Genomic DNA, 24,774 nt, shown 5'->3' on the forward strand with positions numbered 1-24,774 from the left:
TTTTTTCTGTGCTGCTAGTAATATCTACACAGTCTTGTTCAGATCTCTTAGGTGCTTGCTGGACAATTCTTCAACCACTGCTTTCACTGGCAATGTCTACTTCATCTTTTATTGTGGAGGCTGTGGTTAAGCAGCTTTTGCTATATTTGCTTGCATTTGTTGTTCTTATTTATTCTAAATTGGTGTCAGTGGGGTGGTAAAGGCAATAACTTTCTCAGAAAAAAGTAGATTATAGACAAAACACAAAAAAGAGAAGTAAGAAAGGGTTCCTAATCTGGTGATGCAATGAAGTGAGAAACCTGTACCTATAGTTCTTAATTCTTTTGACCTGCAGATTTTTGTGAAGCAGACTGTGGTCCCTTCTTCTACAGCATAATTAGAATCATAAAGTCATAGCATCTTAAGGTTGGAAAAAGACCTCTAAGATCATCAATTCCAACCGTCAACCCAACACCACCATGTCTACTAAACCATAGCCCGAAGCGCCACGTCTACGTGTTTTTTGAACACCTCCAGGGATGGTGACTCCACCACCTCTCTGGGCAGCTTGTTCCCATGCCTGACCACTCTTTCGGTGAAGAATTGTTTAATAGTATCTTTTCTTAATTTGTTAATACATTTTTTCTAGTTCACTGAATAGCTTCAGCTCCCTAAAATTCCTTGTACTCAGTTACAGAGAACTTGAGGGGGTGTCTGAGGAATTAAAATTCACAAAATCCATACTGTTTGTGTAGGCCTGAATCATACAAAGAGGTAGAGGTGCTCAGGATTGGTCTTTAGGTAGCTGTAAGCCACAGGAACATTAAATGCCTTGGAATGGGGTCCAGCCCATTGACTGCATGTTCTTGACAGGATATGCCAGGAGATACTGGAGATAACTCTGTCTGCAGTGCCCAACTCTGAACCTTGGCAAAACCAAAAGCAAGGCTCGTGTCTGTGGCCTATGAGCCCCTTTTACAGTGGAGTCTGTGCTCAGGAAGAGACCACAATTCCCTCTGCTGCCCGAAAGGTTGCAAGCCTCAACCTCCTGGTTTAGAAGAGGAGGAAGCTCGGGGCTGTACTGGAGGCCTTCACAGCTGTTCCCATGAAAGCTGTTCTGCCGGACTCCCAAACTGGAGGGTGAAGCATTTGTTTCTCCTGTGAATGGGCCTGAATTCATGATCCACACATCTTTAAAACCTATAAATAATCACCAGTTAAAAACACTGAAACAAACATTGGAAGAAGGGCAAGGACCCAAACCTGTTTGTTTCTCAGAGAATACGCTGGGTGTATGGTTTTCATCCTTCATGCAGGGTAGCGCAGCTTCAGGAGAAGGGTTTGAGAGTTCCCCTTCCCTGTGGCAGAGCAGCCCAGAGACCAGGCTTCAGGACTGTGGAAACATGGACCTGAAGCTCCTGGAAAAGAACGCAGTGTGACTGTGCCTATGATACCGTGTTTGCTGTCTGCAGTTACAAGAATAACAGCACAGCTACTGGAATGAAAATTGGGGTAAGTGCTGGTTTATTCAAGTGACTAACAGTAGAGTTACTATGTCTGATGTGGATTTTACTATCTTTTGTGTCTGGTGTGTGTTTTAGTTGAAAAAATCAGAAATGCTCTAGGGAATCCCCTAAAATACATGGTTTTTTCAACTGTCAGTGTAGTATTTTTGCCCAGTTTTCTTGCCTCCATCATTCTGAAACTTAACGCAGGCTGTGGTTTTCACACATCCTTTTCCTTGTTGGTTTGGGCTTGCATTTGTATTCCGTTTCCCAGTCTTGCCCTATTTTATTTCAGTGTAAGGGGAATTACATGAATTTTTGTCACATGCTCCAACACACCAGTATACGCAGGGGTTTTTTGTCACATGTTCCAACGTACCAGTGTACTGGACTCATTATATGAAGTCTAGTGGCGGTAACAGAAAGGATATGAATTTCTTCCTTTTTTTTTTTTTTTAAATTGTTCTCAGCTATAGATAAACGACAAGTCCTTCTGTTAACAAGATGAATACTGTTGTGCACTGTCTGTCCCAAAGCTCCTGCTAAAAGATCTGTGCATTTGTGATGCTCACAGACTTCTTGAAAACCAAGGGAAGGAATAAGAGCATTTCCCAGTGTCTTTTCCTCCATCTGTAGGCTAGGCAGCAACTCTATGTTGCTGCAGGTCCTGGTGCTCGTGGCGTGCCTGCAGAGCATTGCAGCTGCAGCCAACTGCTAGTGAAAACGCTTCACACTCTATCCTTGGCTTCCTGATGAAATACCTTGTGCTAATAAAAATACTGTAATAAGAGAACAGCATGCTTATAAATCAGCAGTGCTTTAGCAAAATATTGCTAAATCAGCAATATTTTGTTAATTTTCAGTTGTTTCAGGTTTTTTTCCACTGGGGAGTTCCGGCATGTGCCATAGCACAATCATTCTAATGCTAGTGAAAGTAATGAATCACTGGTGTTCAGGTGAGGAATAAAGTGGTGGAATTCATAGTTTAAATGTGGGCCTATCAACAAAAAAATAGTTTAGAAAATATTTGATATCTTGCTACTGAAAACAGCTTCATGTCTTTGTCTTCATATATCTGCCTAATTCTCCCCAGAGAGCTTTGTGATAGCTGTGTCCTCTTGGCATGACAAATGAATCTGGACTGCACAAGCTAGGCTGGCAAATTGATGTTGTTATGTTGTCACTATTATTTATGTTACCAAGCTAAAAATGTGAGGGCTATGAGTTTTTAAAGTGTAATAGAGAAACAGAAGAATTCCATTGAATGTTTATGGCAGACTGGCAGCAACCTTGGATATCCCAGCCTAATAAAAGTAGAAACCAAGGTCATTTCTGCAGGAATGCCTTTTGAAGGTAGTCTGTCAGAATTTTGCAAAGCAGTCATCTAAACAGGTCTTTCATTCAGCCTGCCTTGCTCCATCAGTCTTCTGAGAATGCTTGTCCAAAGTTCTCTGAGATTCTGAATGACCACAAAGATTTGAGGCCCTAATCTTTCTTTGCACCTACTAGATTGGAAATTCCCAACCTTTGAGTTCCTAACCTCACTTGAGGTTATGTTCTGGGAAAGCTGCCAGTATGACCAGCACCATTGCAGTGCATTACCTTGGGCTCTATGCCTTGTCTCACCTGTAGTGTTCATGCTGCACTACTGAGGCTCGTCATAGTGTTTGGGAAGCAACATGGTAGGTGATACTACAGGTGTAGGCATGGAAGAATGCTGAAGGACTTTTACGCATCAGTGGAAGCACAGCTAGTTTCTGAGGTGAGGAAGCAGGGAAAAGATTTGATCAGTTTTAAAAACAAGCTATGGGGGAAAAAACTCCTCTGCAATCTAAAAGACAGATCTTTTATGTTCAAAACACCTTCCATAATATCACACCTTTACTTTCCTACACAAAGTCATTTCCATAATAGGCATAAAAGATTTTACATTAAGAGCTGCAAACCTTGGCAGAACTATGTAGGAAATCCTCTGTGTGTATGCACAACAAAAGATACAACATTGGGTAAATCTTAGAATGGATATTTTGGTTACCAAAGTAAGCTCCTGCAGTCCAGCTTTGCAAAATATAACAAAGTTAGGGGATAGGCTGGTAATTAGATATTCACTGAGGACAGCATTCTTTAATGCTCATGGACATTGCTGCAAATTCCCTATTGGGTTCAGCAGATACTGTATTACGAATGAACTGTACTTCCTTGAAAATGCCTTTCATGTTGTCTGAGCTGTTGGCTCTACCTTCAAGCTCTGGTTTTCCAGTCAGCTAGTGCCTTTGGCCTCTCTGGCCATAAACTGGATTCAATACCAGAATCTTTGTTTGGGATTCCTTCTATCCAGGCTGAATAGCTTTGACATACTGCTAGTTGAGCAATTTTTCATAGACTAGAAAGTCTATTTAACAAATTTCCCTACTTTCCAAGTGTAATGACTCAAGCCTGTATAATATATAGGCATCAGCATTTCACTACTTTGCTTCACTTCAACTGCAAAACTTCCTACCACTTCCAAGGATTCTCTTTAAACGACACTCTTTTGTAGGTAAGAGTGATGTTTCATACCAGCTGTATCTCTTTTTAAGGATCATCATGATAGTCTTCCTCTCAAAGTCCAAAGGAAAAGACATGCCTTAGCTGTAGAAAATGCTAAACAATAGGAACACAAGAAGCAACAAAGAGTAAAAATGTGCAGCCTGACTTAGTTCTCTTTTTCACACACATTGTTTATGCTATGATATATTTTAAAGAGGAAAGTTAGTTAGAAAGGAGAACTCGTGCTTTTGATTTCTCTACATTGAGGGGAAGTATCACTTCTAAGTAAATATGATGCTGCCCAAAGCTAATTTTGAAATCGAAATAATCTTAGTAAAATCTTAGCAATTCATTTCACTGCTTTTCCTAGGGACAGTGAAGCAGCTGAAAGTATACCAATGTAGGGCAGGTTACGTCCTTCACTACCTGGCATCTGGGCATGTCATGAGCCATGGTAGATTTTATCTAGTGTCAAAGAATTTTTTTAATTTATACAAATGCAAAACCAAAAGCAGAAATACAGAACACATTTAATAATTTTCTCAAAATTGCAAATTAGGACTGTAGCAGCACTAGAACGTGAATCAAGTTTTCAAAACTTAAGCCACTGTAGTCCCCTTGACCTTATTTTGGCCTTAGCTACAAGATAATCAGTTTTGAGGCCAAAGGCAGAGTACTTCTAGCACATTATTGCTTGGTATGTTTGCCTATAACCCAGCAAAAGCCAGGGACAGCTGTGTAGAAACTATGCTTCCTCCCAGATGCTGATCTTGCAGATCTTTTTGGAAAATTCCTCAGGAATCCTTAAAACACGTGGGAAGAGTAAAACAGGATTCAACTTGAAATCTTTATATCTTAACACCTATGCAAAGGCAATTCCACTTTTGATCTGTCTCAAATCTAGACATAACAGAAGAAACAATATTGTATTTGGGTTGAAAAGCCTATAATTTCCTATTCACAGTGAACTCCTGGGTACATTTGCAGGTGGGAATTGCTTACGGTGTGAAACAGACAATCTTGCAGAAAATCTGCTTTTCTCATGCTTAAGTGGCAATCATGATGACATACCACAATGTATTTGCTCACTTGCTTGTCTGCTTCTGGGGGGAACTATCCTATGGAGGGGAGTTCTTTGCCCACAAAAAGAAATCTACCATTCCCACATAATTATATCCCCTCACAGTCAAACACACACTTTGGAGCACCAAGCAAGGCTTTCTGTATCTGGCTTTTGCAGAGCTAAGGTGCAGCAGGTCAACGAGTTGCAGAGACTGGCTGAGAATTACAGTTTAAATTGAGTTTCTTCTTTTAATTCATAGCTTCTCATGTGGCTTGAATTCTCCACCTCCCGTCAAGGAGACTTCTTAGTCAGGAGAACTGCTGCCTAGAGGGGCCTTGGATGTGACTGATGATGCTGAGAAGGGTTTTGAAAACATCCCTGGCCAAATAATCAAGACAATACTTTTTTTTTTCTTTTAATCTACTGCACTCATTCAAGAGCATGCTGCAGGAGAAGCTGAGATCAAGACTCTCTCTCTTCCCAAGCTGTGGTAAACTCATGCAGATTTGCCATGACAGTGAGCAGTTCCCAACTTTCTGCAAGGCAAGCCCCTAGCTGCCTTCAGCATGTGTTCTGCTCCACAGGACAGTAAAGTACAAGTAGAGGCATCTTATTCAGTGCAGTTTTATGTTGATAAAACTAAGGGAAACAGTTCTTTTCACGTAATCCCCCAGGAGCAATGCTACTCTGAATGAGTTGGAGCTTATTCCTACTCATACTTCAACAAAACTAACGTTGTGTCTTCCGTTTTGAATGAGTGTGGGCAGCAACTTTAAAGGAAAATACATTTAAAAGACAAATTCTGAGTGAGATAAGAATATGCATGAAAGATCCACGGGATTTACTTTTCCATAAGGAAAATTTGCTTTTCTCAGTTGCCATTTATATAACTACAGTAAAACTTGTTACCCATCTGTACTGCAAGTGAAAATCATACTATTGGATAATGAGATAGCTTATTTTTCTAATGTTTCACATGCAGTTGCTTATATTGAACATAAATATCAATGTTTCGAAAAAGCAGCAAATTCTTGTTATTCTGCAAAGATATTTTGGATCTTAACCAGAATTTGCAGTAGTGTACTTTAAACGTTTTCTAAAGATTTAGCAAGTTCCTCTCAGTGCGTTGTTTCTCACTAGGCGGAATTACTGTTCCACTTTCAAATGTGTCTGATGGTGAAAAGCAGTGATGGCAATATTCAAGGTAGGAAAACCTAGTAGCAAATAAATAGAAAAATATTTAGATTATATTTGAATACTTATCCCACACTCAGCCTACAGGCTTGTTTAGGCAGCCATGTAGCAGACTGGATTTTAAAGATACCATCTGTAAGCCCCCCCAGACAGCCCTAGAAATTTTGCCCCAGTATTTATTTCAAAGCTGTAGGTTCTGCTATAACAATCAGGTATCTAAAAACAAAGTAGAAAAAAATATAGCATAAACTGAATTGTTAGTAGTTGCTAACTGTTTATTTAGCCACTGTCCTCTTTATAATGCTGTTGCTTCTATTCTAAAACAATGAAGTACTCTTCGCCAAACATTAACAATGCCTAAACACAAGCCACTGCAACACATTGTACAGATCATGAAGCAGAAAGTTTAAAATAGGCAAAAGGAAAATAAATCAGCATTAGGAAGCACTGGATAGAATCTGTTTAAGTTTAGATATTCATTTTTATGTATTTGAGCCTCATAAAACACATTTTCATGATCAAAGATATGGAAATGTAAAACATATTGCCTTTAAAAAGTTGTATAGGTGAGAAAATTAGTTTAATTTACAGTATTTTTTATATCCCAGCAAAATTGGTAGTTTACTTTGCGTCTGTAACAAATTGTTGTTAGCAAATGTAGCTACTATGAATAAGAACCATGTTAACAGAATCTAGTTAACCGAGTTCATAAATTATATACCTTATTTTTGCTTACAGCTTGGGTGATGTTCATATTTGGCTCAAAGGTGCTTATGTTAAACACATCAATGTTCTAGTAACTAATGATATTCTCCCTTTTCATGTTGGCTTTGAACTTATTCTGCATTGTGCAGGGAGTCACAATATACAAGGCTTGTTAATAATGTTTGCACTCTTAACAAGAAAAAAAAATACTCTACTCGTAGATACACGTTTTACTAGTCTGATCAAGATCGTTTGCTGTGTTCCTTTAGCTCTGCTCTTACTGAAAACTTGGGGGGTTTTCTTTTTAAAGTTTTCCAGTCTGAAGGCACCCATTCTTTATTATACTTCTGTTAGAAAATGTTCTTATGACGAAGGTAAGACGCTATTGATTGCGTTTAGAAGTCTTTGACATTGCCTAGTCTTGAGCTCTACAGCAGAAGAGCAAGAAATGACTGAAGAAGGCAATATTAAGAAAGACTACTTAATAGATTTGAGCTGAATCAAGGGCTCAGGTTGTAGTAGGTTTGGAGCTATATTTTAACATTGTGTTTGGTGGTATGGAAGATATGCTACTTTTTTAAACTGGGGACTTGAAAACTCATCTGTTTAAGAAATTTAACTTAAAGCATGTGCCCCTTGAATATAAGTATGTTAACTTTGAATAAGAATATATGAAAGTCACACCCAACTTGTTTCCTAGTTATTTTTCCTCCTAATAACTTCAGATACAGCAGAAATCAGAGCCAGATTTGGGATAATTTTTTTACTGCAGAGTTTTTACCCTGGTTCTAACCCATTTGACTTTCATGAAAGCAGAATTTATTCACAACCTAATCTCTAATCTTACAGTGGAGTCTCCCAAGTTTTAAACCTATCCCTCTTGCAGAGGGCATGTTTTGTGCTGAAGCTTTTGGTACTGTTCTGATTCAGCAATGACCTTGCTGGGCCCACTAATGGACCCATGCTCCACCTTGGCCAGGAGACAAAGATCCACCTATAGCAATCCTTCCTTAATAGGATAAATATTTTTTTAAATTATTTTTTCAGGTGACAATGTTGCTGATTGGAAAATTGTGTTTTATGAATGCTTGGAAGAATTGTGCTGTTGTGTTATTTCATCAAGTTATTTGTTGTTGGAGAGCTTATTTAAAGTCTTAATCAAATGAGGAAATACCTCTGCTATTGCAGGCCAAAGTCTCTTAACATTTTTTTTCACTTCATCTTTTTGATGCTGACTGAGTGGATTTTTTTTATTTTATTGAAACAGTTCAGATTTTTCTCAGACCTCCTTCAAACGTCTTCAGCTGCAGGTATGAATCTCTTTAAGGAGATCCTGCCTATAGTAAGGAAGATTCTTTCAACTGCTACAGCTTCTGATGACCATGCATTGCTTAACCTCATGCTGAAAGAAGATGTGATATCCAAGGAGTACCATCAAGCCTTACTCCACGAAAAAGACAGAGAGGACCTTGCAAGGAAGATATCTTTGACATTTGTGGAAAAATGGGACCTGTACTCGAACACTGTGGTTCCCCTCTGTTGTTTAAACCTCTATGGCAGTAAGCCTCAAAACATGACAGATAATGAGCCAACAGGAAGCAAGTACATTTCTGGTAAATCAGCTTTTTTTTCTTTTTTGCTTTGTTAAAGATGTACTTTTGTTTATTGCATTTTGAGATTGCATTGTGGCATAGTGCAAAAGTGCATCAGTGGAGAGCAGGTGGGTAAGAAAAGAGAGCAGAATGTAATGCAAGAGCAGCTCTAAAGAGATCCACCCATTCAGGATAGCTACCGGATACCCATTTTCATAGGCAGGCCATAATAAAATTTGTTTTTTGCCACCTTTTGCAGAACCAGAAATGCAAAGTAGATTAAAGAGACCATGATAAGGTCAGTTTTTCTCCACTGAGATACGAACCATTGATAGTCTGAGTAGCATTTGTTCATGACACATGCTGGCAACTCATGTAGGGAAATCTCTTTATCTTTTTCAATCGTATATGGGAGGAATGCTCTTCACTTTAAATTCCAGATGTCTATAAGCAACAAAATTGCACTGTCTACAAGAGACTGCTGCAGATTTAAGGAGGGGAAGTACTTAATGACTTATGAGGCTGGATCAAGAATTTTGAGGGTTTTAGTGGGCAGCAGAAAAGATAAAAATGTAGACACCATGTAATTCTGAGGCGGTAAACTCACTTTTTAGTCTGACCCACCAGAGGATTAATATTGGAGAACGGGGATAGCTCTGGGACAATCCTAACATCGTCCATACTATGTGAAATGACAGAACCTCAGCTTAAATTATAGCATTCAGAGTTACTTTTACAAAACCAAGCAACTGTAAAAGGAAGGTAAAAGTAAACTTAATAGAATATTGGGGTAGTCCTGTAAAACTGATGGAAGGACCTTGGGCTGTAATGTAGTGAGGGATATAAATTTTTTCCTCTTCTAAAATACAGTATTGGACATCACTTCTCAAGGCATGGATGAAAGTATCAGAGGAAACGCTGGGGAAAAAAATAAGATAGTTCATGAGAGGGAAAAATACTGACCTTGAAGATTTTAGTGCTATTATTATACACATTCAGATTAATGCCAAGAATTTATATTTTAAATGTAGAATATCATAGCAAGTGGCTTAGTGTCACTTATGCTGGGGGTATATACAGTCTGTTTTCTACTTTTAAATAAATCCCTGAAGTGCTTGAAAAGATACCTGCTCCTTCTCTTTTTTGTAATGGTAGCACCTAAAATCTCCATTCAGAGATCTTGATCTTGTCATGCCTGGTTCTGTATCTCTGTCACAAAGCCTACCTTTATTTGAGACGTGACAGAGGGTAGCTGAATTGTATCAGAAGAAGCATTAGTCTTCATCCATCACATGTGCAACCATTGTCACGGTCCTCTAGATTTTGTAGTAGAGATGGGCTTAAAAAAAGTGTTTTCAAAGACATTAATTCACCAGGAAATTACTCAAATGGTATTACAGACTTCAGCTTCCTTTCAATCAAATTCTTTTCTGACTTTCTTTTTGAAATTTGTTAATTTTTCAGCCTTATGTTCAATCATTGTTTTACTCTGAAGAAGCCTTGCAAAGAAAACTCAGGTTAGGAACAGATTGATATTGGCAGGTTTCTCACTGACTGCTTAATAGTTTTGCAGCTATTTCTTCTACCACAAAACAGATCTTTACAATTTCTGGACAAAAATGCATTCCCCCTCTGGCAAAGTGCATTAGCAACATCCATTTTGCAGTGCTTCCAATACTAATCAATATGTGCTGTTCCCTCCTTTTGCTGTAGGGCAGCATATCAGCAAACATTGACGCAAAGAAGCTGATGGTCACCTGAGAAGCTTAGGTAGTTCTCAGCTGTCTCGCAGCTTCTCGTTTTCCAGACTGCTTTTCCCTCTGTCTCTAAGACAATCTTTATAGACTAGTCCACTAGATGAACCAGTACTCTGATTTGCTCCAGCAATTCCTTTCTGCTGTTTCTAAGCAGCTATGGGTGTTGTACAAAAAGTGGACAACAGTCTTTGCTGTGGTTACGAACTGGAATCACAGTAAACAGCTGAACTCTTTTGTTCCCCAGACTTTCATTCTTGAAGTATATAGATCGTCTCATGGGATTACAGCCTTAGAAGCTAGTAAAGAAATCTGCCTGCAGGGCTGGTAAAGGAGATTATAACTCATCGGGTTGGTGCTGCACATTAGAACAGGGCTAACAAATAACCCTCTTAAATTTTGTGGGGATTTCTCATGCAGTGTCTCCTATCAAACCAGAGCACCAAAATACAGAATCAGTATTTGTGCAGCCTTTCATTATTTTCTGCTCTGAATGCTGTTACACTGAGATGCTGCTTTTCTTCTCATGTGCTTAGAGGAATTCCAAGAACACAGCTGCCTGGCTGGTTAGAGAGCCTAAAGAGGCTAGTGCTCTTCGTCACAGGCTGGGTCCTGTATCTCTGTAAACACTGGGAACAGGTCAGCTACTCCCAGCAAGGAAACAGCTTTAGCTTTTTTCAGGGAGCGTGAAGTGGATCTCCTCTGCCAAGGTAAAAGGCTTACGCAGGTCAGCAGCTGCTTTGCTTGTAGGACCTGCTGCCTTGTGCAGAAACCATTTGTTACCAAGCAGCTGATTAAAAACTTGCCTTACTGAAGCAGAAAGACCTGGATGTCATTGACTTCATCAAATACCATTTCCTTCCTTTCCCCTTCAGACTCTGGTGGAACTTTTGTTATAAGCTATAGCCAACGGAATAATACTACAAAAAGTATTTGCTCACTTGAGAATATATTCTCTTTCATAATTAATTTCTAATTTGTGTAAATCTATGCATGATAAAAAATAGAAAAATAGGCAAATAAGCTTGCAGAGCCACACAGAAGCAGCTATAGGCATCATGATAGGAATGTTCATGAATGAAGGTGGTTTTCAAAAGGTTGTTTGTCTTATGCCAGGTAGGCGCTGGCAGGGTAAGCCATGATTAGATGAATAAACATTCTGTCAGATGCTGCTACAAACAAACTCTGAACACCATGTGTAAGCCAGACAAGATTTACAAGCTCCTGTTTCGCAGAACATCATACTAGTCATTTTTGGCCAATGGCAAGACATTTGCACAAGATACCAAACTAATTTTGTATTCGTAGAGTCTGTGAACATGTGAAAGAAATACTTTCACTTCTGTTACCCAAAATGGAGCTGCAAGGTAAGAGTGTTGCAATGCTGCTTGCTTTATTCTTAGTGATGGAGTGTTTAACAGCATGACTTTTGGGCAGATTTTAATTGGAATGAAAAAGGAGAGGAAGAATTCTGGGAAGCACCAGAAATTGTTACTGCCAGCTCTCATCCAATTTCGGTTTCCAATCAAATAAATCAATCTGTTCCTACCTAGTGGCAAGTGCAAGCTCTTCTTAGCAGTGAGGAGTGACTGTTAAAGGTAAGAGTGCTTATTATACAGGGTTGCTAGAAGGGAGGTTCCTCTTAATTTTCCTCTTTGGAATTCCCCCTGAGCCTTTAACTCTTCAGCAGTGACTGGTGTGGCTAATTTCCTCCTTTCTGGTGTCACTTTCTATAAGCCCTGAGCAGCGATAGCAGCTCTCGTTGTTTTTTGGTGCTGAATCCAGAGTGAAAGAACAGGAACTGTCCAGTTTACTAAGGTCAGTTTTTTCTCAACTCATGAATGCAGTGCTTTTGTCACGGTAAATTCATCTTACCTTACCTTTTGTAGATATTGGTAACTACAGTGTGTCAGTATCTGGACATGTATTGCTTGAAATATTAGTAGGATGAAGTCTGAATGCGGGCGAAATTTGGGAGAATTTTTAGTGATTCTGTTTTGTGGCTAGCCCTGTTACTTGCTCAAAAGTGCTGGAGTTTGTTTCAGACTTTAAGAACGTACTTGTTTTTTGTATAAATGTTGTTCCTATGGAAAGCGAAACAGAGTCACAGCAAGAAACTGGCTTATTTCCATCTTTTTCAGAGATCTGGCAAGACAACCTAGAGCTTTACTTTCCCATTTAAGAGGGCTAAGATTCTGTCTTGAAGAAAATCTCAGAGTTCAAATGTACTTTTTTCTGCCAAAAAAGCTTATAGGCAAGGTGTCTGCTGTGCTGCTTTATTTCATTTTGCTGCTGGGATGGGAGAGCTGGGCACAGCTGTAACACACGAGGTGATACGGGATATGAAAAGGCAAATTCTGCTCTCAAATCACAACTCTGACACCCGCAGGACAGTACATTATTAGTCTGTCTGAACTCTGCTGTCTCCTGTGCAAGGCTAGTAACAGTGCTTTTATCTGTTGTGTTGGTCACTATACAGCTAAGTTCATTGAAAGGCAGAAGCTCCTTTTACCTGATATTTATACTTTTTCTAATTTCTTTAAACTCACCTCTAAGGGAGACAGAGGAGACTGTGGCAGGATATACAGCAGCTTTTTTTTCCAGCATCTTCTGTGTTCTTCCTTTTTAGACTATAAAGCCCATGGAAAGTAACACACTACTCCATTGGCAAGATGAAGACCGTTGGTAAAAGTAGTATCTTTTGTTAAATCAGGTAATACAAAAGGAAAAGTTAAACCGGCTTTTAGATGTATATGCCTTTCATAGATCTGAAATAGAAACTAAAACCTTCAAAGCTAAAGATAAATTGAGCACCATTACTTGCAGTTTACGAATAATCAGGCCATCTCTGAAAGGAAAATCTGTTTGGTACCCGTGGAGCAGAAGAATTGTTAGTGATGGATTTGGGGAGAGGAAAGGGACACAAGTGACTGTAGCAAAGAGGGGACTTCATCCCTCCTCGCTGCTGGCTTGCCCACCTCCCAGAGAGCATTGCCCCCAAAACACTGCCTGCAGCAAAAGCCAGGAAACACATCCCTGTCTTCCGGCATATTTATTGTGCACAATGGCATAACCTTTGGGGGGTGCAGAAGAAGAGAGAGAACTTTCTAAAGTTGTTTAAAAAAAAAAGGCTTTAAAATTGTGGCCAATGATACTGAACTTTTAGCTCAAAGTACCAGTGTTTCACTGGACTCCTTATTTAGTTTGATATAGCCTGGGTTTTGTCAGCATGCTTCACTCAAATTCATGTGTAGCAGTTAATGGGCCTGGGGTGTGGCAAGAAAATAACAGTTCTTCAGCAATCTTTGTGTTTAATTTTTCAACCTCCTGTCTTCACAGCAGCCCTGTAGTCTAAGACTTGGAGCTGTAATGTTATGTCATCCTCTGGTTAAGAAATGTGTGATTTGCATGACACTACTACTATTTTCTAGGAATTATCCTCAGCTTCCTAAATTGGTACAAAAATTAAATTGCATGTATATTTGTGTGTCTTTCCCCTGTTCCTGAAATGACTTCACATAATTTCATTTTCTTAACCTCTGTACTCATGTGGGAGATTATTACCCGTCAGTTCAGATGTCAATAGAGTTTTGGGATGGAAACCCCCTAACAAATCTCCTCAGAAGCATGCATCTTATTTTTGGAGTACGTGTTACATTATTGTCTGTATAATTCTTCTCCATTCTCTTGATTTTAGTTAGTAGCAGACCCCATTGGCTGGACTCTTTAACATGTTGATCCTTTAAAATATAAGACATGATTAAATCAAATTATTGGGGCAAAATGATAAATCACAACCACCTCCCTTATCTTTAGAAATCTAAAATGCCCCATCTAACTCTTAAGACTTGTACGTGATTGAAGTGAACACCTACTCCTTTTTTAACTGGATTCTTTTTCCTCGTACAGTGATGTTCACTATTTCTTTTACCACTTTCCCAGCATTTTTAATTCATATAGTATCACTTGGACTCTAAAAGATCACTGAAAAAAACATTGAGAGTCTTAGAAGTGAATCATATTGTTGTGCTGTTTATGCAGAATACAAATGCATCCCAAGCAGAATCCTTGCTGTAGCAGGTATGCACTGAAACATTGCAGAGGTAATACAAAGGGAACACAGGTCTAGCAAATATATGCAGCTGGAGTGTAGAGGCTGCTGGAGAAAGGAGGCATTATTTAAAGATTTAAAGAAAAAAATCTGTCTTAACCAATGTCCAAACAACAAAGGATTGAAGTTTCTGAATGGCATGGAAATGCATTCGGAAGTGCGTCCTGTCTTTCCCCACCCAGCATGTGCACTTTGTGCGTGGAGGCCTGCCGCAAAGGAGAGTGCAGGCGTGTCTCGGGATTTCAGTCCTTTCTCTTGCAGGTCCGTGCGGGACCTCCCAGCTCTCCCACTGAGAGCTGGCTCTAGCCTATACAGTCCTAACACGGAAGTTATTACAAAATCTTTTAGTCCTCTGGTGTGAAAATGTGCCAAACGCCCATTTTAGCAGCACTGTGTGGGACCCCAAAGGGGAATGTATTATCGGTAAACTAAGTTAAAACAATGTGTGAAACAACAGAGAAAGTATTGAGTAGTATAGAGCTAATTCATCTTTGGTCTCAGACAGGGGACTGCTGGGATGATGTGAGAAAAAAGAGGAAGCCCTGGGAAAGGAATTGCTGTTGTAAACAAGCTTGGTAACATCTAGTTTCGATTTGTGTGCTTCAGTTACAACATGCAGCAAAACACTCGCTGTCCCTGAGGTGTAATTCTCCTTGCCTCTGGCTCCCTCGGTGTAAAATTTTTCATCTATCAAAAACTCACTTTTTTCCTACACCCTTGGACAGATTGCTTTCAATGGTGGCACCATGATTTTAATGCAGCAAAGCACAGCTGCTATTAAGAATTTGTTGGTTCAGCTGCAGAAAGAAATCACAGCATCCCAAATCCAGTGTAGTCAACAGAGAGACAGCTATGTATAGATTTGTGACAAAACCAAAGTAATGAAGAAAAAAGAGGGTAAGCTGAGGGCCATTCAGACCAGTGAAACAACAAAGACAAGTAATCAAGTTTTTCATTCTTGAAAGAGTGGCAATCTTCATTCTTCCCAGGGTAGAAGACTATGTTTCTCTCACTCCTGTGCTCCTGGGTTATAGCACCTTTTATGTTCTTTTTTTTTTTCCTCTAGCCAGCCTTGGCACCAGCAAGACTTCTTCTTGGTTCCTTTCTGAGTTCTTGACCATTATAGCTGAAAACATTTTGTATTACTTATGTATTTATCCACATGGAAATGCTATTGAAAGAAAGGCTTAAAATAATAAAAGCTTTTAGGACTGTGACTTAATTAAAACTTAGTATTTCCATGAAGATTAAGTAGGCCTACTTAGTCTCTTTCAATAGGATTTGCCCTTTTCTTTGCTATAATCAAACAGTTTACAAATCACTGAACGTAAAGTGATGCATTTGTTTGTCTTGGATTCCCTTTACAGCTTCTGCCCAATTACTTCTCTGTCTCTATCCCCGAAATTATATTGACTCAGAGGTAGTGCTTCAACAGCGTTATTCACAAAGTCTGGCAATGTGGCATTCTGAAAGACCCAAATCTGTTTAGATTTTACATCAATTCAGCAAAGGAAGGGGTAAAGCAAAATGTTGCAACAAACTGAAAATTTGATCTGGTATGTTTATAACATCAGTCTTGGTTCTCATGCAGGTTTGTGAACTTCTGCTTTCTATTTACAGCCTGGCAGGCAATAATACCAATTTTTTGTAATCTTGGTAATGTAATGAGGCCACAAAACATGAAAAAGGAGAACTACCTTGAGTGTAGGTTGTTCCTACTCATGGGACCTCACTGTGTCCACCCACTCTTCTGAGTTCTCGCTCTAGATTCTGGTGTGTTCTGCAGCAAAATGCAGAGAGGCCCAATCCCAAGCTGTTCAGAGGGACAGCCTCATAGAAGGGTAAGAGGAATGAAGATTAGTTTATAACAAAGCAGCGTGTGGTAGTGTGTGACTAGGTCTGCTCTGCCTTCTTTCATCAGAGCTGCAGTGTTAGCTATATTTCTCTTTTTCATGTTCCATGTAGACTTCATGGTACAGCAGGTTGCTCCCCATTTGCACACCTCAGGAAAGCAGACGTGCAACCAGGGACATCAATGGATTCTGCTAAAGGCAGAATATTTGACAGCCATATTATAGCTGTCCTTCATTGCAAAATATGGTGCTTGATGCCAAGCTGAAACTTTTCATGGTTGTGGTGTGTGGACACCTATTTTAACAGGATGTGGTCTGGAAATTTTGATGGTGGTTCATTTCATGTGGCATCTCAGTATTACGGTGGAGTAAATTACTTGGATCACCACCCCAGGTGGCATTCATATCAGTGATCTATAAACACTGAGGAGCAAATATTTGCTTTTGAAATAGTTTGATAAACATTATGAATAAACAACAAGTAGTGTTATTCCACTACCTGTGCAATAGCTAGGAGGAATGTTTGAGCTTATTCAAGTGCTGCTGCAGTAACTGCAAGGAAATAGAAGGGATTTAAAATAAGGTGGAGGAAGAGATAAACTTTATCAAGAAATGTAGCTGCATCAGTCTAAGCAGTTCTCATATAAGCATAGGTGACTGGAGCAGGGAGCACCTTAGATCAGTCAGATTAGTCTGGATTCTGTATGGTGCACTGCTTGAAAGGCTGTAGCAATTCCCAACTCATGAGTAGGTACATGCATGAGTTCTGAGGGGGAAAGAAAATTGATTGAAAAATAATTGCGATAGATTCCAAATGTCAGTGAGTGCCCTGTTACCAGAAACTAATTTCCTAGGTGACCATGCCATTCTGTACACAATCAACCATACAGTTTGGGAAAGATTATATAAAATAAGTGTTCTACATTTCACTGTTCCTTCTTGTGCTGAGGGGATGTCTCCTAATGCCACCTCCAGGGCTTAGGACCTGGGTGTAGCATCCCAGAAAGAAGCTGCTTCCCTTGAGAAGAAATTGTCCTGACAGTAAAGAATGGGATTCTTCTCCCATCCTCTTCACTGCAATCTTCTCATTTCCCCAATACCTGCTGGATCTGTGCTTGCATCATTTATATCCTGAAAAAGATAAAGGAGTTGTGACTTATTCAATACTTGGCACTTTTAGTCCGGGTGGTCAGACTGCAGTATCCCACTCCTTTGATTGGAGGGAAAAATAGATAAGTCTCATTGCAAGCTGTATCTGGATCTATAAGTTTAAGTAACTCAGGGTTATAACTCAACGCAAGACTTGGTAAGCAATGCCAGTTCCACAACCTTAAGATCTCATTTTGTCAACAGAAAGCCGACAGTGCAGGACTTGTAGTTTTGATTGACAAAAGCTGTGGTTTTGTCATAGCTAACTGTTTTGCAATTTGATTTCAGACAGCAAGAGACAAATCATGGATTCAGCATTTGTGTCTGAAAATGGCTATCTTGATTTGCTGCACAGTGATATTGATCCATTGCATCTGTATACTCTCTTTGATCATAAGTCATCTGGAAGTGAAGAAGGTGACTTCTCTGCAGGTTAGTAAAACACTAAAAAATGCTTGATTAGTGTAAAGTTATTACCATCTGCCAGAGTCATCTAATGGCAGCTTATCATGGTGGCTGGACTAAATTCAACAGACACTTGCTCTTATGATATGATAACTTTGTCTATATCTGTATATAAAATAGTGACTGCTTCCAGAAACTATCATGTTTTTAAAACTGTACATATTTACAGCTTCCTGCTCAGTAAGTCTAACAAAGCATACTATACATGTCACTCATCAAGGTGTGAGGCTATTGTCTTTGATATAATTTCTGTAAATAGTTTATTTGTTCCTATTGTAAGCTGGTCAAGGGTAATTGTCAACACTTTTGTAGTATCAAGCCAAAAGCTTTGCAAAACAAAGACTTTTAGATGAGTTTGTGATGAAGCCAGTCTGCAAGCAGAAGAGTATTTCATTTGCTTCTGAGATCCTAAGGCATCAACACAATGAACTTTCATTACCAGATGTCATTTTACAGCTTTTGCAGGCACAAACCAATGATTTTATGATTCTGTGATAGAAGAGAAAGCAGAAGGGCCAAGGCGCTAAGATGATAGTTTCTTGCACATAAGTTTTTACAGGTAATCAGATTAGGAGGTTGCCCTGGCTCTCAAACTTTCTGCTCTTGAATTTGTGTGGAGGTTGTGGAATGTTCTGCTCTCCCTGAGTTTGCTCGCATGAAAGTATGAAAGTGTATCTGTGCTACTAACTGTGTTGTGGAGCAATAGCTGAGCTTATTTTAAACAAATGATCTGGACTGTGGGTTGAGAGTGGCAATGAAAGGAGTAGAACAGATGTATGCCAGAAATGAAATCCTATAGCTCTGTGCCCAAAAGGTATAAAAAGTTACCAAATTGGAGGATACCACCTTGCATCCTTGTTGCTTTCATGAGTGACCAGTGTGAGCAGGTACATGGGCAAATCAGTGGAGGACTGAGCACCAGAATCTGGAATCATCTTTGTGATTATTTCCCAGGTTGAGCTTTGCTCTCTCAACTTCTGACTGTTAATAATACCTGCAGCAGTGTTTCTTCACTCCCATGACCTCACTTCCGCAGTGACTCAAAGTAGGATAACTAGGGATCAAGGACTGAGTCTTGTTATTTCAGAGATGTTTCACTAATTCGAATGCTTTTGAGCCTTAGCAGTGTCTGAGATGATGTAAATAAATTGAACATTGTCAGGACATGACACCAGTTATTGGAAGCTGGACGTCTCTGCTGTGAAGGTGTTAGCATGGTCCCTGTCATGTTTTTGCCTTGGCCAACCAGCAGCTTCACAGGCAATTGGTAGCTGCACTTCAGGGGTTAGTGTGGACCAAGCATCATTCTGAACAGGGAATTTGGATGGTACCACCATATCCTGAAGAGTAAGAAGGTTTAATAGTATGGATGTGTCCAGGCCATGTGTGTAGGCCTTAGTGTCATAGAACAGATTCTGCAACTGCTTTATTTACTGGGAGAGATGAAGTCTCAGAATTTAGTGAAAGAAAAAATGTTAATTTCTGGGTGACTATAAATTACTGAGAGTTCAATTCTGTTCCTACTTAGCCAACATACTATGAAGAGCCAAAGCCTTATGCTAAAGTAACAAATCTGCCTTTTCTGCATGACCTGCTATCTGTTTTTTTGACTCCTTGGTTATGGTATCCATTGACCCTATGCGTACTCCTTTTTAATTCTAGATCCTGAAGTTGATGCCAGCAACTATGATCAGTTCAATAATATGGATTTCCTGTGTACAATGGAAAATGGTGAAAATGGGGATGAATTGTATCTCTGTTCCAACACCATAGAAGCTTATGCTAGAATAGGTAGGAAAACAATTTTTGTTTTTTAAATCATTATTTTCCAATCACTTGCTATAGCTATTTCTTACAAATCCTGTTTTCAGTCTAAAGTAGTGGCACATACTCAAGTGGCCTGTCCCTCATGCATGGTAGATCTAGCCAGGGTACCTAAACCTGTGCATTGTGGGGAAACAGATGAACAGTATCTTGTGGTTGGTTGGGGGAAAATCTCTCTATTAATGGCTCCTTCTGTTTAATACTTCCTGTCTCAACTTCTCCTTTCTCGTGTTCTTTATTTCCTGAGCAACAATTTACAAGAAAAACTAATTTAACTCTTCAATTTCACTCATACTGCAGAATTCTGTTAATGAGGATAAGCTTATAAGAGTTTTACTGTGAAATTTACTGTCATTACTGTGTTCCTTTTTTTCTTTCTTTCTTTCCTTCTTGCTAGCTGAATTAGCAGAATATGTACTCAAAGATCAACAGGAGAAGCAGGTGGAAGATACTTTTGGTAAGTTTTATGTGGCAAAGATTAATTTTCTCCATGACAGTGTTCTGGCTAACATTTGCACTGTACTTCATCCCCACAATTTGAACACTAATAAGATTTCTGTACATCTGGTATCCTCTTCTGTTCCCCTGGGAGCTGCGTCCCAGGATTTTCTTGGCAAACTTCGAGGATTTTCTGCATTCTGCAGGCCTTTCTCAAAGATGGCAGTTTTATCTCTGGCCAAGTTGCTGATCATGTCACCATGGTCATAGTGTATGCACAGCTTAACTGTCTAGTGCAGTATATGCCCTTAGTTAGCATCACACTTATTCTGAACACAACACAGATGATATGCATAAATTCATTAAACCTGACCCACCCAGAGGACTTAGCATGTGTATAAATGCAGTTCATGCACACTTATTTCTGTCCAGGACGCCCAGAGCTGCCTGAGGAAGCATGTCAAATTTTACTTCTCTCCCAGATCAATGCAGCAATGGTATAATATATGGGTAGTAAATGATTCCTTCATTCAGTGCTTGACCAGAGATAATTGCTTGGCTTTTGGTACAAAATCATTGTTTTGATAGTGGCACAAATGCAGCTGTTTACTATTTCAGGATATATATATATAAATATGTGGGAAATCTGTAGAATCAGAAAAAAATCACAGAGTATCCTGTTTTATGTTTGAGGAAAGTAATTTGGAATAATTTACCAAAGGTCAGTCCTTCCCTAGGACAATTCCGGCTACAGGAAGATCACATCACTTTTTAAATGCTTTTTACTGCTCCCTGGTGTGTTTAGAATTTGCGGGTATTTGCACCTAATGGCAAAATTTATATTAGAGGAAACAAGATACAGTATAGTAGAAGAATAGTATGGATAACTTCACAGTTCTTACAACACAGAATATAAAATCTGTTTAGAACCCTTTACTCTGTCTCTCAAAGGATCTAATCCTTTAATCCTACATAAAATGAGTAAGTAACTTTACTAGTACTGAGAGTACACTGTGATACAGCTGTGATGTTTTATTAGCCGCTGAATTTATGGCAGTAGATTAATATTTTGCAGTTCAGACAATAACACAGGGTGACAGAATCTGCATTCAGACCTCTGTGGGCTTTCTAAATCATATCAATCTGGATGTGTGTTTTGTTGTGTGATTTGCTTTTTATCTTTTATTTGGAGGATATTTAATCTTCGCTGCCTGTTGGTGTGGTTCTCTTGCTTTTACTTCTTTCTATAATTTTTCTAGAAGAACAAAAGTTGACATTTGGCAATATTTCATGTTTTTAGCAGGGAACCTTATTTCGGATGAAATGGCTGCTGAAAACACTGAGAGATTTACTGACATAAAGATACAGAAATGTCACAAACGAAGTAAGTGAAAAACAGAGTTTGAAAGGCTGTAGTGTTTTAATTCTAAATTTGCATTACAGTGCTTTGGTTTTAACACAGCCTCGATGCATCTCTCATGTAGTTCTTCACTGATACAACCAGATGTGCTTCCTCTGACTTCCCTTATCCTGTGTGGGCTGGAAGTGAAAACAGCTCCCCCAAGAACATTCTTTACAATTCGCAGAATTCATTGTCCTGTAACATGACATCTGAACAATTCTCTCTTTAATAGCAAGAACAACAGCAAAAATCTTTGATTACTGGCACAAAAATCTGCAGCCTAATTAAAATTTCACAGTCAGAGTAAAATAATATAAGGCTTTTCACATTCATGTTTTATACATTGGACCTATACAGTTCTGAAATAGATGAATTGAAATTGATAACACTCCCTTCTACTTTAAAAAATTAAAGTAAATCTCCAAGGTGGAAACTTAAAATTAGCAAACTGGTTCAATTTTTGTCACTTACTATCTACTTCTCTTTTCGCCGCCTTAGGCTCTGCAGAGAGTTGCTCTGATGATTCAGAACCCAAATACAAGAAAATTGGTAAGTTATTGGCTGAACAGGAAAAGATTATTGAACATATATTGTCTCATGTTCCAAAGTCTCATCCTTTGTTAGGTATTGTAACTCTACCTTCAAGGGGAAGTTTGCTGTCATAGATTTGATAGTACAGCATCGTCATGCATTTTCATGTTTCTACTTCCAGCAGAGTAGAAATCACTGTAGAATCCCATTCTTATGCACCTCTGACTAATTCATGATGCAACAAATCTGTGCCATCTTATCAGTAGCTATTAAATTGTGCATCTTAGGACCAACTACATGGTAGCCTGGGAACAGTTGGATCTTTATGCTTCAAGAGCACACGTTACTGCCAGGTGATAGAAAAATTACTTCCTTAGCATCAGCAGAGGCACAGTTGAACTTTTGTACATCTATCTGAGAGCAGAAAGAAAAACAGTGGAGAATTGGGTCAGAGCCAAATTTTGTAATTTTTATCACATACACCTTTTATTTATGATGGGCAGTATGACTCAGGCCATAGTTTGGCATTTCCAAAGAGGGTTTGATCCTTTGTGTTAAGTGTGACACCTTCCAAAAGTCCAGTGAAACATCCTAGTGAAAATAATAACTGTGAAGAGATAGTTTCTTGGCCCAACCCATGCTATGCAGTCCTTTAAACCAACGTAAGAATGGGAGGAAGGGAAATTTCTAGGTGTTACCTGTTAGATCACCTACAAGGCAGTACATGCGGCCAGCAGACAGGCTGTAACTTGTTCCCTAGGTGTAAACTGGTGCTAAAGTTCTTACGCAGCTGTAGCCTAAATGGATGTCTCGAGCATAGCTAAACCAGCAAAATACCCTTCCAAAATCCATGTGACAGCTATCACTTTTGGATGAATATATTATATGGTGTTTTGAAGTGACATATGCATTACTGTATGCTAGCACACTTCCCAAGCCTCCTAAGGGGAGCTCTGACTGTACCAAACCCCATGGTCAGTGTACATGTCAGGGTGGGCAGCCAAAACCAGTGTGTAACCTAGAGAGCCATCCAGAGAGTGCTTGGATCATGGGACTGCACCTCAACAAAATTCAGACCGGCAATTGCCCAGCAATTGCTAAGGAACTGGCATAGACTGGATGAGAGCACACATGCACTGGGACTGTGACCCAAGCTGGTTTTCCGTTGTTCATGTGGACTTCTGGGGGGGATTGAGCAGAGTTAGCTGTGAAAAAAATACATTTGCTGGATCTGGAAAGGTAATCAGAGTTCCTGCTGTTACCTGCTGGTTGTAGTTATTCAGACTCAGGTAAAGTTCCTGGCAGTTAGTACATATTAAAGGTGGATTACCTTCTATCTGCTTAAATTCCTTTATAGATGTGGTGGGTTGACCCTGGCTGGAGGCCGGGTGCCCACCAGAGCCGCTCTCTCACTCCCCTCATTCACTAAACAGGGGAGAAAAGGTATAACGAAATGCTTGTGGGTCGAGATAAGGACAGGGAGAGATCACTCACTAATTGTTGTCATGAGCAAAACAGACCGAACTTAGAGAGGGAATTCATCTAATTTATTACTAGGCAAAACAGAGTAGAGGAATGAGAAATAAAATCAACTCTTAAAACACTTCCCCCCACCCCTCCCATCTTCCCGGGCTCAACTTCACTCCCAGCTTCAACCTTCCCCCCCTCAGCAGCACAGGGGGACGGGGAATGGGGGTTACGGTCAGTTCATCTCACGGTGTTTCTGCCGCTTCTTCATCCTCAGGGGGAGGACTCCTCTCATCGTTCCCCTGCTCCAGCATGGAGTCCCTCCCACGGGGTGCAGACCTTCAGGAGCAAACTGCTCCAGCGTGGGGTCCCCCACGGGGTCACAAGTCCTGCCAGCAAACCTGCCCTGGCGTGGGCTCCCCTCTTCACGGGTCCACTGATCTGGCCAGAAACTTGCTCCAGCGTGGGCTTCCCACGGGCCGCAGCCTCCTTCAGGTGCCTCCACCTGCTCCGGCGTGGGGTCCTCCACGGGCTGCAGGTGGAATCGCTACACCCCCTCATCCTTCCTCCATGGGCTGCAGGGGGACAGCCTGCTTCACCATGGCCTTCACCACGGGCTGCAGGGGGATCTCTGCTCCGGCGCCTGGAGCTCCTCCTCCCCCTCCTTCTGTACTGACCTTGGTGTCTGCAGAGTTTCTTACATCTTCTCACTCCTCTGTCCGGCTGCAAAAGCGCTCTCTAACTGTTTTTCGTCTCCTTAAATATGTTATCACAGAGGCACTGATTGGCTTGGCCTTGGCCAGCAGCCGGCCCGTCTTAGAGCCAGCTGGCATTGGCTCTATCAGACACAGGGGAAGCTTCTCACAGAAGCCACCCCTGTAGCCCCCCTGCTACCAAAACCTTGCCATGCAAACCCAACACAATAGATTTGGTGCTTTTTAAAGCCTATGTTTATGCCACACTAACAATGAAGAGTTTTTGATAAGGAAATGGCACATCAGTTCCTGATTTTAAAAAAACAAAAACAAAACAGTAGAAATGCTTCACTCTACAAAACTTGCATTCCAGTCTGCAGTATCATCACAGAGCTAACAGGTGCTTTGTAAAGCTGCACTCATCCTTTTCCGAAAGCGCTCACAATATTATCACTCTCTCTACCTTACTTGACCCAATGAAGGTGCTGAGGGAAGGAATATACACATAAGGTAGTATA

The 24,774-nt window shown here is 40.0% G+C and overlaps 1 protein-coding gene across 15 annotated transcripts in view; it reads left to right on the forward strand.

Moving 5' to 3' along the window:
* The first annotated feature begins 8,270 nt into the window (after window positions 1-8,270).
* Window positions 8,271-24,774, forward strand: part of CIITA (class II major histocompatibility complex transactivator) — a 45,261-nt gene continuing 28,757 nt past the window's right edge. For 11 of the 15 annotated variants that reach the window (XR_008579369.1, XR_008579372.1, XR_008579371.1 and 8 more), the window contains exons 1-6: window positions 8,271-8,588; window positions 17,723-17,866; window positions 19,562-19,690; window positions 20,121-20,180; window positions 21,462-21,545; window positions 22,062-22,112. Coding sequence is in view for 1 of the 15 variants with exons in the window: in XM_054842768.1 (XP_054698743.1) it covers window positions 8,288-8,588; window positions 17,723-17,866; window positions 19,562-19,690; window positions 20,121-20,180; window positions 21,462-21,545; window positions 22,062-22,112 (769 nt within the window). In the remaining 14 variants the exon portion in view is untranslated. Of the gene's footprint in view, window positions 8,589-11,763; window positions 11,920-12,024; window positions 12,182-12,944; window positions 13,035-17,722; window positions 17,867-19,561; window positions 19,691-20,120; window positions 20,181-21,461; window positions 21,546-22,061; window positions 22,113-24,774 lie in introns of those variants that run through there. The other 4 variants (XR_008579382.1, XR_008579380.1, XR_008579379.1 and 1 more) reach the window with 4 other exon arrangements.

Source organism: Grus americana, chromosome 15 (genome assembly GCF_028858705.1).
Source record: "Grus americana isolate bGruAme1 chromosome 15, bGruAme1.mat, whole genome shotgun sequence".
In the NCBI taxonomy this organism is placed as follows: Eukaryota; Metazoa; Chordata; class Aves; order Gruiformes; family Gruidae; genus Grus; species Grus americana.